This window comes from Babylonia areolata, chromosome 13 (assembly GCF_041734735.1).
Source record: "Babylonia areolata isolate BAREFJ2019XMU chromosome 13, ASM4173473v1, whole genome shotgun sequence".
NCBI lineage: Eukaryota > Metazoa > Mollusca > Gastropoda > Neogastropoda > Buccinidae > Babylonia > Babylonia areolata.
The window spans coordinates 17,778,927-17,793,577 of NC_134888.1; the positions used below are offsets into that span (position 1 = coordinate 17,778,927).

At 39.7% G+C, this 14,651-nt stretch overlaps 1 protein-coding gene across 1 annotated transcript in view; it reads right to left on the reverse strand.

Annotated features, from left to right (window-relative positions):
• Positions 1-13,460, reverse strand: part of LOC143289113 (retinoblastoma-associated protein-like) — a 70,197-nt gene extending 56,737 nt beyond the window's left edge. The window contains exons 1-4 of the mRNA XM_076597975.1: positions 13,305-13,460; positions 9,881-10,040; positions 9,255-9,310; positions 7,120-7,215 (exon numbers count right to left, since the gene is read on the reverse strand). Coding sequence (XP_076454090.1) covers positions 7,120-7,215; positions 9,255-9,310; positions 9,881-10,040; positions 13,305-13,360 — 368 coding nt within the window. The 5' untranslated portion in view covers positions 13,361-13,460. The remainder of the gene's footprint in view (positions 1-7,119; positions 7,216-9,254; positions 9,311-9,880; positions 10,041-13,304) is intronic.
• Between the last annotated feature and the right edge of the window lie 1,191 nt (positions 13,461-14,651).

Here is a 14,651-nt window from a genome sequence, read left to right on the forward strand (position 1 = left end):
GAAAAAGCACACCATACTTTTCTGCTGCCGCAGCTTGTCATTCGCGCCTTGTCAAGTCGGGCTCTGCGGGCAGGCCTGGTTCCTCCCCGCGCTTTCTCACTCCGTGCAGTAAAACCTGTTTCATACTGCCCTGACCGTAGTGAAAGTTTTACGTTGATTTGTTGGCAGTTAGTGATTTCGGAATAATAAAACATACTTATAACTGTCAATTGAATCAGTTACTGAACTGATATAACAGTTATCTTGTTCCTGATTTACATCTAGACAGACAGCACGAAAGTGGCGTTGAAGAAAGGTTCACATGTTGCCTTCGCAAAATGTGGTGTTGAAGTATGGTAAACCATGCGCTTAAAAAAATATTTTACTGAAGAAATTACAATATTCAACTTTATTTAGTAATTGTATGTAAAATGGAAACGGAGGGTCATCAAGGCACTTGTGTGATCTGAAGTGACGACAAGCCATTGTCTGGGTTCTAAAAACATTGATTTATTTTGTTTGTTTGTTTTTTTCCATTTATGTATTTATCAATTTACTTATTCATCTATTTGTTTTATCTTTAGTTCGTTAGTTACACATTTATCATTCAGTTAATTTTTGTTTATTCATTTATTTATCTAATTATGAACTGTCTTGTCTGTTCATTTTATTTATTATCATTATCTTCTGTCGTGAGGGTATTTCAAACAACTGTGTGTGTGTGTGTGTGTGTGTGTGTTTGTGTAAGAAAGAGAGAGAGAGAGAGGCAAAACATTATTTTGAATTTGAAAGCAAAATATCACCAAATGTAGATATGCGCACACTCACACACATGCGCGCGCAAAATGTATCATTCATGTAGATGTTTTGTCCACTGTGACCTGGAAGCGTGGAATTCATACATGAGATGTTGTCTATTCTAATGGATTCATCTATGTCAGATCCTGACAGTCTGTGCACATTAACGTGAAAGGCAATGTATAAGCAGAGCGACTTATTCACACAAAGCTGTCTTTATACGTCTTAAGGTTGCATTTTTAAAATATACACTTACGTTTTGCAGACATTCTTTACCAATAAGTATAGATGCAAGTCTGAAAAAAACCCAACATATTGCGATTATTTTGGGATTAGACCACTTTTTATCATAGAATTACTGGACTAATTCATAATAATGTCCATCCTCACAAAGGCTTCCCTCTCAGTGTTGTTCTTCAGCGGTTGTCACCTGTGCTGAGTTCCAATAATGTATTCCATGACACTCTCCACATGCTGGCGAGCTGTCAAAACCTTGTTTTCTGCAGGTACACCTTTTTGTCACAGTCACACTCGAAATCACAGCGGATAATGCACAGAAGCTTGGAAGGAGCAGGAGGCAAGTCTGCTGTGCAAGGCTGCACCATCTGGTTGTCAACAATCTTCCAGCCCAATTGTCCCAGCACAAGTGTGTCATTTCCACTGTTGGACTTGCAGATATGTCCTCAAACACTGGTATTTGGTAGCAGAGGACGTTGGGGGCAGTGAGTGAACTTGTATGAATGTTGTCCCAGACGCTACCTTTGAACAGAACATCATGTATCTAATCTTGTCAAGGGTGGACACTGTCTTCCTATCATACAAAGACAAGAGCATCTGCTCAGCAGCAACAACAATCTCACCTTTCTCTAAGTTCTTCAGGAATGTCTGCCAGTTCACAAAGTCGTTCTGAGCTCAGGAATTTCTGGAAACCTGTCCGTTTGCCAGTTCCAAAAGCTCGGGACGTTGTGTCACAACCTATGGCTGCATAGATGACAGGCAAGATATGACATAAGCTGCTAAGTGAACTCTGAAACTGCTTGATGTTCCAGCACCTGAACGGCTTTCTGCTTTTCTTGAGAAAGACTTCCTCTGAATCACTTTTGAAATGACAGACCAAAAGGACTAAAAGATCTGTGTCATCATCAACAACCACTGTCTCTTTGCCTTTTGCACTTTCCTGAACCTCAGCAACAATCATGCAGTCAGCATCTCCTTCAGAACAGAAAGTCACGCATCCGTTGTTCCGCAGCTTACAAGAAAGCAAGTCAATAAAACGTTGCTTGTTTTTATGATTGGCCAGAAACAGGTCTTTCCCGATATGCAGGGTCATGTCTGGTGTAAACTGAACCTCAGTGGACGACTTTCCCTTAGTTCTGCATATATATGTGACGTCTTTTGTGCTTGGGCCACTTGTATAGCCATCACAGGCTTCTTGTACTTCTGTCGCACATGTCTGACTAAGTTTCAATGATGGAAATGTAAGCTGAGCCACGAGACCAGGGATTTTTTTGAGAAGTGCCTCTCCATGCAGAACAAACGCACGTCACCAAGAAAGGCACTCTCTGGCATGGGTTTGGAAACTCTCTTCCAGATCTCATCAACAAGAAGGGCTTTATTTCCTTGACGAAGAAAAATAGAAGACTTAGAAAGAGATGATGGGTGACTCGACAGCTCATATTTGAACACCTCACACTTGTCCTCGTATTTAGTGCCTGTGGCTGAAACCAGGCGCTGAAACAGAAGTTGAGGTTCGATCGCCACCACTTCTGCGTCAATCTTGACAGTGTTTATGGAGGCCATCGTAACAGCCTGTTCTGACCTAAAGGTGTATTCCGTGGCTTTGTGGCTTTCCACCTTCAAGATTTTATTTCCCACTTAGTTTGCCTTGTGTGCATCCACCTTGGTGTTTCAACCATACCCGAGGCTGTATTCTTCAGAACAGGACCAGCAATGAAAGAATCTCTCTCTTCCAGGAGAGCAAGGATGACCATCATGTCGTGACCATCCTGCCTCTTTCTGGCAATGCTGATGTCTTTGTGCTGTTCACTTGAGAAAGACAACCCGGTGATGTTCTGAACTGACATATTGATGCTTCTTATCAACACTTGCTCAATAAAAGATCGACAGAAAGACCAGCCTAGTAGCGATCACTTCTGCGGAAAATATGATTACCTTCTTGAAATTTGTTGTACACGTCAGGGTTGGTTTGTTCAAGTTGCACCATATCTTGCAGGTACAGCTGGATTGACTTTGTGTACAGACTGTGACCAGCTGAAGCAAGAAAAGATATCATCTCCTGCAACGTACTCAGGTGAAGATGCCAGTTTCCCGTCCTCTCTGCCTTCAGAAAACGTCGTAAAATATCTATGAGATGCATGTACTGCAACCACGAGGCAGCTGTGGGGTATTGTTTTAGCTCCTCCTTCTTTGCATCCAACTTGTCAGAAATTCTGGAGATAAGATGCGTGTTTGCCTCAAGGTCATGAGCTACAAGTTTGCCCTCTGTGAGAGAAATTATACAAATCCAGTCCATGATCAAGATCTTCATCTAACATTGGTTCGGTGAAGTCCGTGTGATCAGTAGTATTTGATTTGAAAGTGTCAGTTGAATTTTGAAGTTCATTTTGAACTTCTTGATCCACTTGTTCCAAATGAAGGTCTTCTGGAACAAGATCTAGGTTCTGTGTAGTTGGCAGCTTGACTCCACATGTTTTAGCAGTCACGAGTGCGTTTAAGCAAAGAGTCCACTAAAATGTTCCCTTCCTGCTCGTGTCACTGCTTTTCCTTGCATCATGTGCATGACAGCGTTTGGAGAGAAGGACAGTTCCAGAACCTTTAACCAATTGCAACCCACTGCCCTCCATCAACCGTCCAATGCAGCCTCAGAAGCTCATTTCAGCATAGAAAGCACCAAGCGCAGCACCATCGACTTCATATAACTGGCAGGAGGCTCATTAGCAAGATGTCCTTGGCTTTCCACCAGAGTGGTTGATCCAGAGTCAGGACAGGTGTTGAGTTGTGTCGTGTGACCTCTTTTGTGATGAAATGCATGGTAGAGTAGTGACAGGCCATATCACTTGGACTGAAGTCAATTATGGGCAGGAAGCCAGAGATGCCACAGTGACTGCCCATGTGAACAGCTTGCATCATACCTGACCAACCAGGCCTCTCTCTCTCTCTCTCTCTGTCTGTCTGTCTGTCTCTCTTCTGTTGCAACATTCTGTTTATACACAGATATGCATCGTGCGTTAAAATCATACTGACTAGCTTTTCTGTACTATGTCAGTTGATGAAATTCGTTTGTTCTCTGGCATATACATTTATGTAATACCTTGTTTTTCTTATTGCCTTTCCGCAAGTTCTTTTTTTTCATAAAATGGGGGTAGTACGTAAGAAAAGTCTTCCTATGCTTGTTCTTTTCCTTCAGTAAACAAGATTCCTTCTGTTAGTTTTTTTTTTCCTCTCTCTCTCTTCTTTCTCTTCTTCTTCTTCTTCTCCTCAGCTCCGTCCCTCTCCCTCCTAACCCCTCCCTCGCCCTTCCGCCTTTCTAGCACGCGCGAGCGCGCGCGCACACACACACACACACACTCATACACACATACTTTCACAGTCAGTAGTTAAATGGAGATAAACAACAACCAAAAAAAACCAACAAAAAAACCAAAAACAAACAAACAAAAAAAACCAAACAAAAGAAAACAATAAAAGCTAAGCCTTGAAGACAGTGCTTAAGGAAATAAACAAACGAATACATATGAAATAAACACTGATGGGAACGAAAGCCCACAAACTTACTAAAAAAAAGAAGTTATTATCACCTTTGCAGCCCTTTTCCGATAGTACGGAAAATGTTTTGTCAACACTGCAGGGGTGTTTGCAAATCACACATGTGTCTTGATGTTAGTCCATTTCCATTATGCAAAGAAATCTCAAAAAAGAAAATCTTTAAATTTTCAGCGAAAGAAACTTTATTAAGAGCATGGTTTACCATACTCCATACTTCACACATGCGAACACGGAGGAATCGCGCGAACCTGTCTACCCCAACCATGCAGTCTGTGCTAGCACACTTTAAGATCATGATAACTGTGATTACATTTTGGTAACAGTCTAATTTGACTGTTGTAAGTACACTTGCTTTTTCGGAAACATTACTTAACAATGAAGCAATGTAAAATCATGTATGATATTCAGTACGCTCAACAGAGAAGCATAAGATACAGTGGTAGGCAGGTTCCGCTGCGCGGACGAAATGCCGGAGAAGCGTAGTACTTAACAGGCCCATCCCCGTTGTGGCATCCTTGACAAGGTGTCAGTGACGTGACCCAGTTGAGAGTTTCAGACTCAAATATGGTGTTCCGTTCACGCCATCTCCTTGTGTTTATTTTTCTTTATTTAATTTTCCTGCTCTTATCTGACATTCGATTTTCTTCGATTTTTTACAGGTGATAGTGTGAAAAATCCTGAATACATAGAGCCAAAAAAACCTTTTCTTGCAATTTTTTTTAGGTATTTTCGTAATTTTCTTAGACTACAAGGCAGGCAACTGTTTCAGAAGGAGCCCGATCAGAACTGAGTAACGTTTTTCTAACTGTTTCAAATTCTTTATCTTTCCTGGATTCATTTACAATTATAAGTATGTGCAAATTTAGAACGAAAATTATGGATACTTTCATCACCTCACTGGAAGATAGCACAAAAGGGAGGAAATTTTATATTTTGTCCCCAACCAACTCACTGTGTGACAGAATCGTCTGGAAAATTTCAGTTCAAAACTTCTAAATATTGCTTTTTTGTGTGTCTGGTTTTTTGTTGTTGTTTTTTTTTAACTAACCCATGCAAATGAGTCTTCTGTGGGGGGAAGTCAGGAGAGCAAACTAGCAGTGCTAAGAGAGTTAATCACTTGGGTTGATTTGATCGGTAATGCAGTTGCTTCTACAGTTTCCACTGACTGGTTACGCTGTTTGTAATTTGGCTGAATTGTTAACACTTGTTAACACACAAGCACACACACACACACACACACAGACTGGAGTACACAACTGCACTTTACCACATAACATCACTTTGTTAATTGCTTGACTGACTTGTTTATCCATTCATTTACTCCCCCCCCCCCCTACCCCCCACCCCCCAGAGTCTGAAAGTGAAAGGAATTATTATGTAGAATTGAATACTTTGCAAAATGATGGTGGAGGATGAGGAGAGAAAGACGGCAGTAGAGGATGGGAGAGAGATCAAATAGGAGAAAGGGCAGATGAGAGAGGGCAGTAGTGGATGAGAGAGATCAAATAGGAGAAAGGGCAGATGAGAGAGGGCAGTAGTGGATGAGAGAGATCAAATAGGAGAAAGGGCGGATGAGAGAGGGCAGTAGTGGATGAGAGAGATCAAATAGGAGAAAGGGTGGATGAGAGAGGGCAGTAGTGGATGAGAGAGATCAAATAGGAGAAAGGGCAGATGAGAGGGCAGTAGTGGATGAGAGAGATCAAATAGGAGAAGGGCGGATGAGAGAAAGACGGCAGTGGAGGATGGGAGAGAGGTTAAACAGGAGAAAGAGAGGATAAGAGAGAGAAAATTGGAGAAAGAGAGGGTGAGAGAGGGCAGTAGAGGATGAGAGAGAGAAAAATAGGAGAGGATGAGAGAGATACATAGGAGGGAGGATGAGAGAGGGCAGTAGAGGATGAGAGAGAGAAAAATAGGAGAAAGAGAGGATGAGAGAGATATCAAACAGGTGAAAGAGCAGGTGAGAGAGGGCAGTAGAGGATGAGAGAGAGAAAAATAGGAGAAAGAGAGGATGAGAGAGATATAAAATAGAAGAAAGAGCGGGTGAGAGAGGGCAGTAGAGGATGAGAGAAAGACGGCATTGGAGGATGAGAGAGGTAAATAGGAGAAAGAGAGGATGAGAGAGATATCAAATTCACATAGGCGTGTGTATATATACGTCAATGTGAGCACTGGCATGTATTTGTATGTTTTGTACGCATGGATGTTCGTACAATTCTCTATGCATGTGTACCCTTGTGCGATACTAGCCCTGCTGGTGCCTGAACACCCTTCATGTGTATACACATGCAAAAGATCAAATACACACGTTAAAGATCCTGTAATCCATGTCAGCATTCGGTGGTTTATGGAAACAAGAACATACCCAGCATGCACAGCCCTGAAAACAGAGTATGGCTGCCTACATGGCAGGGTAAAAAAATGGTCATACACATAAAAGCCCACTCGTGTACATATAAGTGAACATGGGAAACGCAGCCCACGAATAAAGAAGAAGAATCTGCAAAACTGAATGCAATTTTCATATGGAATTCAACATGACGAAGACAGGTTCATCACCTCGTGTTGGAACTTTGCAGCAGCTGAGTGACAGTGACTGAGGGAACAGCCAGACAGCCATGCTTCAGCTGAGGATCATGGGGGCCGTAGGGCATTCTGAAACAATTCCCAGAAACATACAGTGTTCTGTGTAAGCCATCAGGACAGGTCTGAAAGTAAAACAGTGTTAAGACAAGTATCATTTCATCTCTCTATTTATCTTTAATTTCACCTGTTCTGCTTCAATATATGCAGGATATCACCAGTGATTACCAAAATCATGATACTTCATACAAGTGTTCATAATAAATAGTTTTGGATCCAGACTGTAAGCATCTCATTCAGAGCAGAAACCATCACATTCCTGAAAAAAAAATGGGGGAAAATAACATCACATTCCTCCAGAATTAATCCCCATGAATCTGCCAACAACACAGGCTCACACACCAAGGGCTCACAACAAGCTTATCACAGACATGGAAGTGAAGGGGACTCAATAAAAGAGGTCACATGAGAACAGCACAAGAAAGGACAAAGAAGCTGGGATTAATAAAAATAATAATAATAATAATGGACATTTGTTGAGCGCTTTCCTGCCTTAAAGAGAGCTCAAAGCGCTTTACAATAAACATCAAACACACACACACACGCGCGCGCAATAACTCACAAAAGAAAGAAGAAAAATAATGATTTTGCGCACAATAATATAAAACAGATTCAGAGACTACGCGTATTACATAATTACACACACACACACACACACAAACGAAAGAGAGAGAGAGTTTGCATGGCTAAAAACTGAAAAGGTATGGAAGGTCCATGGACAGGCATTTTCAAAAAGATGTGTTTTCAGACCAGTTTTGAAAGACCGAAATGAAGGAGAGTGGCGAAGATCGCGAGGTAAACAGTTCCAGACATATGGAGCTGAATAAGAAAAGGAAGAATCACTGAAGGATCGGGTTTTAACACGGGGAGCAAGTAGCCACCGTGAATCAGAAGATGATCTGAGTTGTCGACGGGGTGTGTAGGTTTGAATCAATTCTCTCAGATACTGATTATTTTCCTGCAGTTTAAAAGAATGGATGAGAATCATGCTGTTGCTATCAAGATGCATTTATAATAAAGGGACCATTTGACGAAGCTCTATTCCGTGCTTCCTGCTATATAATGTCCTTGTGCCAACCAAGCCGAAGTACTGTCAGGAAATATAATCAGACACGTATGTGTTAAGTGGAAGACTAGAAGTGTGGTCCCTGGCTTCTCATCTGAGCCCTATGGAACTCACCTCTGAGGAGCTGGCCACAGGTTGAAAAATCCTTAAATAATATCCCTGATGTTCTAAACTTCATCCTCCCAAACTGTCCATATCCAATTTAATTTCACCATGATGACAATGCCGTTTTCAATCAAAGTAAGCCAAATTTAACAGCATTCTAAAACCTCTGTGTGGACCAAATGGCATTCTGAACTGCCATGAGGGCAAGACTCTCTGGAATAATTGCTTAGGGCAAACAGTATATATATATACACAAACATAAGACACAGCCGCTAATACACACGCATACACATGGGCACAGATGCAGACACACAGACAAATACATACACAAGAGCACACACGGACACAAGCGCACACACAGGAAACACACATACGTGTGCTTATATTATACATGTGCATGTACACATGCACACACACACTCTCAATCACTCTCACAAACAATATGTATCCTTGTTAAGCACGCCCCCCCCCCACCCAAAACCCCTCTGACTGTTGGTACTGTTGTACATATGTAAAATTTGAAATTTTCCATGCATTTGACTCAAGGCTTTTCTAAAATTACGTCAGATATATCAATTCTGTTTGTTGCATGTTATTCTGCAAAGTTTTAACTTTAAGAGAATAACTGAATGTCAAAAATGATAAATTTGCTCTTTGGCCTGGTTTTTCCAAGCTGCATCACTTAATTTTATATATATTTGACATAATGAGTGTAATGAACAAATTCTATCACAAATTTTTGGACTTGTTTAATCTGAAGAAGACCCACCGATTTTGTTGTGAACCAGTCAAATGACCTATCCATGGTGCCCTGAACCAAATCTCAATTCTGTTCCTATAGTGAAAATGTAACTGAACCTTGAACGGTTCAATAACTTACCGCGCATCAATCAAAGCCATGTAAAGGGCACACACGAACATATCATTCTGAGACATCTGAAACAAAAGCAACATTCTTATTAAACAAATGAGTATGTTCACAGGTTTTATTCTAAGTAATAAAAACCTGAAATTCTTACTGGCTATCCACACAGAAGCACCTCTCAACAAGTTCAAAATTCTGTAAAAAAAATATGTCTCAGCATTGTACGCTCCTTTTCAATAAATTTCATGGCTTGCTGCTGAACAGAGAATTCAGTACAAAATCTCACGTCTCTGATATCATGTAATTTCTGGAAGTACACCTCAGTATACTTGGGACTTTCAAAGCAAGCATGACCCTTGAAGGTCTCTCCACTCTTACACTGAATACAGATTTTTGTTCTAAGAAGTGTTTCAGTCTGTGTTCCTGATGCCGCACAACCAAAATGCATACCAAAACAAAAATAAAACAAAGAAGAAAAAAGTTTCATAAATCACCAAAATATCAACACAGAAATCCACATAATATGGAAATGTTATACTCCCACACATAGCAATGTAAAACACTTCTTTTTTTGAAAACCACCTTGATTTTCACATTTTCGCATTGATCAACCTATTCCTTGTATAAGGTAATGCCCATACCTCAATATCATCCTGCTGGTCCAACTCTGACATCAGTGTCTCCAACATTCCCTCTGCCTTTTTCTGAATGTCCACTGGAGTCGACAGTGACTTTGCCATTTGTCTGAACTCTGTGGTGCAGTTGAATAGTGGCAGGGCCCCAGTGCCTTGAGAACTGGACCTGGACCAATGCACATATTATCTGGTTATTTATAATACTTTCTTTTTTAACAGTTCTTTATCCTCTTGAGAGCCCCATTTGCCCCATGACACATTATATACATGTCAGTCATTTCTTGATTTTTCTGTTACATTTTAAAGTTGATCCATCTCAATAGCCACCAGTCAGAAAGCTTGACATGCCCACTTTTAATTATCTGCAAGGAGCAAATGCCTGTCATGCTCTGTATGATTATTCCTAGATGTTATTGTCAATACCTCCCTTCACCATGTTTTCAAAATGGCAGATGACAAACCACAACCTTACCCTACTGGCTTGAAACTGTCACAATCGATCTCATTCTACCTGCTTCTGCAGAGTGAGGGTACAAGATTCTGGGTTTGGTGGTGTGTGGCTACCATGTTGGCTTAACTGACCAGTTCATTTCCAGTGCGTAGCGTGTTGTTATTTGTTTGTGTGTCAGAGTGATACATGCAGAGAGTATGCACTATGCTGTCGCCAACTGAGTGAAATTCAAGTAGTTTACCTGGTCTGTTTTTTTGTTTTCAAAATGGGCACTTTCTAAAAAGATTCTGGAAAGACAACATGGGGGGAGGTGGGAGTGGTGGGGGGAGAGATCCGGCATGGATATACTGTGTGAAAATCAGAAAGGATGGAGGAAGGGAGGTTAAAATCACTTACTTATGTAATATCTCCTATCTGAACCCTGTGACTCCTGCAACTATTTGTAATTTTTGCACGAAAAACTCTGTAATCACAAAAATCAAAATTATGCTCAGATTCAGAAGTACACAAAAGTACATGTTCTCTTGAAGGAAAATAGAGAATATAATCATCAATGTTCAATGTTGCCAGAAAGAGATCAATCCCAATCTGTAGAAGACAAATAACATTTCTAGAAAATATACACAAAATATTTTGGAAACAAAAGAAGAAAATTCAAGTGTGTGTGTTTCATGTGTGGAAATATTTGCAAGTGTATTAGACACAACAACAAAGGGCAATTATGTTGTTATCATTTGCTACATTATGTTTTCTACACAAAAACACTATACACCCCCACCACCACCATCCCCCCCACAAACACTACCATACAATATATTACATAAGCCCACTGTATACAAAACTTTGGTTGAAACTTTCTTCTGGGGGTTTCACTGTAAATGAAAACCCCAAAAGGAAGTTTTCAAGCTAAAAGCAAAATATTGTTTTTTCATACACCCTCTTCCAACATGACCCTGCCCCCTACTTGCTGATGAAAACTTGTACTTTTTTTTTTGTAGCATGTACTGTAATCATCATGATAACCAGAATCACATCAGTTGATTAACAAAATTACTTTCCTTTCTGAAGTTCTATCATGTTTTGTAGTTGTTACTGCTGACATCCTGCAGAAAAACAAAATTCTAGCCATCTCTTCTGTACTGTACATCTTGTGTACATACTTTGGTGACTGGAAGAGAGAGGCTTAAGATCTGTTCCATGCACTCTTAAATCTGAGAAATTATTCAATTCTGATTTTCTTTTTTTCTTAAAATTTGTAAAATTTACTTTTCACTCAGTAGTTTCTGTTGTTGCAGAAGTGTAAGTGTTCAGTTAAGGGTAAATTTATCAAAGGCTTGTGGGGTAAGAGAGAAGTGGTGCAGATATTCAGAACCCAAAACACTTTTAAACTTAAAGGAAACAGCATCTGTTTTTTACAAATGCGCTTCTACTTTTGTGCTTTTTCTGATATATGATTCCAGACTCAAGTGACAAAATATATTAATTTCAAGGTTAGTGGGTATTGGAAAAAATGAAAAGGCAACACCGCCAAATAATTTCACAATTTTTTTAAAAGGATATTGTTTCCTGAAAAAGAAGTAACCTACCAAAAGGAAGAAAACTGCCATATTAAGGCAAGGGGTTTAGGATTGGATAGCAATTTATCACAGTATACTATCTATCATGCCCATCCTTTAAAATCATTACATGTGTGACTATGTCTGCTTTACTTCATGTGAACGGATTTTTTTCAGCATTTAATATTTATAAGTTATGATTATATGTATCCAATGATACATGTATACTATATAGTGTATGTGATTCTCCTGAATTATTTGAGACCAAAAATGAATCTCTCTTCTTGGAGATAAAGTATACTGTATTTTCACTTCTTCTTTCATTCTTCGAGTATTTACTACAAAGAGAGAGCTTCTAGTTCTATATGTCACTGTGTCTGTGCACAAATTTTAAAGCACAAGCATCAAAGCCATGATTACAAAATATAAATACTGGAAACAATACAAATGGTATTATTGTCAGTATATATGCCTATAAAATAGTTTTCTCATGAGGTGTGGTCAGCTTTCGGAAAAAACAATTTATCATGCATCATATTTTTATTCCTACATTATCTGTTTGCCTTTCCTGTCTGATGACTAAATCCCAAGTATTAATCCTCCAAACTACTTCACACACACTTTTTGATCAAAGTGTCAAGTATTTTTGAAAGCATATCATAAATATATTTCAACATCGAATAAATATAAATGCTACTCCAGTGTCGATTCTTGCAAACTCTGCCAGCAAAAGAATGAAGGTTCCTGCTGCATTTTCAAACAAAACATGACTAGTAGTAGTACCTATAATGAATTAAAATATTACGAAATGAAAAAAAATCAAAGCTAACCATAAATGAAAGAAACAAAGGAAACGAGAAAAAAAGCTCAATGAGTTTAGTTTTACAGTAAAATCATACACCATGCTGCTTTGGGTGACCACACCCCCCTTTGTTGTGAATGGAGCAATTTCGACAGCATTTCTCCCTCGATATTAACTATATCATTCTTCGCTACAAATACATGCAGTGTTCCTACAAATACCACAAAAGGATCATCGCTTGAATATCAACAACATCCTGATTAAAGAATAATGTACGCAGACACATGGGAAAATCATTCCTCTTCGTGAAAATTTGGGTTCTCCAAAAACAGGGTCTGTCGTTCAGCTTGCTTGCGTTCGCTATCCTTTTGTTAAAATCACGAACAAAAGTACACGATATAACTCTTCTGAAGAGCACGATTAACTGCAATATTTGCAATAATATAGAAGTAGACAGGAGGAGGGTGTATGATCTAAAAGCTGGAAAACAAATACGAAAAATCAGCTGGAAATTTTGTACGAAGACAGAGCTAGTGGACGATATCTCGACCGTGCAACAGCTACTTGCTGGGTTCGCAAAAGACCGGCAACGAAATGTCTAACTGACCCCGATTTACTTACCCGTTCTTAGAAGACTGGTTTTTTCCAGGCTGATCCTCTTCACTTTCACTAGCCATTACAACGGTATTGCTTCGGTCTAATGATTTATCAACGTCTCAAAAATGACTTTCGAAAGAGAAAAACTTGCATAGTTTTTCAACACACAAGCCACAGAAATCCCCGCGAAACCACGCGATGTGCACTGAGGTAGTGTTTCCATTGGTCATCGTTGAAAGAAAACGTCATGATATGCAAAAGATATGGGCCAAAGGTAAACATTTCGCGCCATTTTTGTTATTTTTGGCAAAAAAACTGCTGGCATCATTCTGTCGTCTGCTCAGCTGGGTTTCTTTCGTTTGCATACCAAACGACGTGAAACCGACTTTGAAGCGAACAGAAAGCAAAACCGGCACAGCGAAAATGAAATTAATGAATATTAATCACTATGTCAGTGGTATTTTACACCGGGGATTAACTGCATTGTGATACTTTTGCACAGAATTTTCATTAAGGACTTCCTGACTGATACAATGCGACATTGATTCACGTACTTTGCATTTAGCCGACAGCAGAGTGCGCACCGGCCGCCGTGGCGACTCAAAATCACCGACTGATTGAGTCTTCAAAATCTCATTGTGGTAATGTGATAAGGATTACGCACTGACGACAAGGACACTGCCACGTGCATGCTTGCACCGTCACGCATAAACCCCGCCCACATCTCTACACATGCACACACAAATAAACATGCACTCACATACTAGTATGTACTACACAAACCGGCGCACAAACATCCACATATATACCTACTGACGACTCACATGCACTCAAATATTATGTACACACACACACACACACACACCGTGACACACACACACAAGCCTTGTTGGAGTTTAACGACATATTGGCGTCTACACCCTTAAGGTCAAGTTTGTTCGGTTGGAGTTGTTTAAAACACACACACACACACACAGTGTATAGAATAGAATAGAATAGAATAGATTTTATTGTCATGAAACCGTAAGGTTTATAAGACACAATTGCAATGGTAAATGAATGAACGAATGAAAAACACACAATTTATCAATCAGTTAATGCGGTAAATTGCAGCAGCATTCATACACAAATTTTCCTAATCTTGTTTGTATATATTCATCATCTGTTAGCATCACCTGACTGGGAATATGTCCTGTGTTATTCGAATTTTGAATATCCTTTAAAAATTGTTGCCTTAAGGTTTTATATTTAATACAATGATCAAGAAGATGGATTTCGTCTTCCAGGATGTTACACTTGTTGCACAATCTGTCTTCTTGTGGAATATTTAAATATCTACCTTTCTCAATCTTTAGGTCATGCGCGCTTATT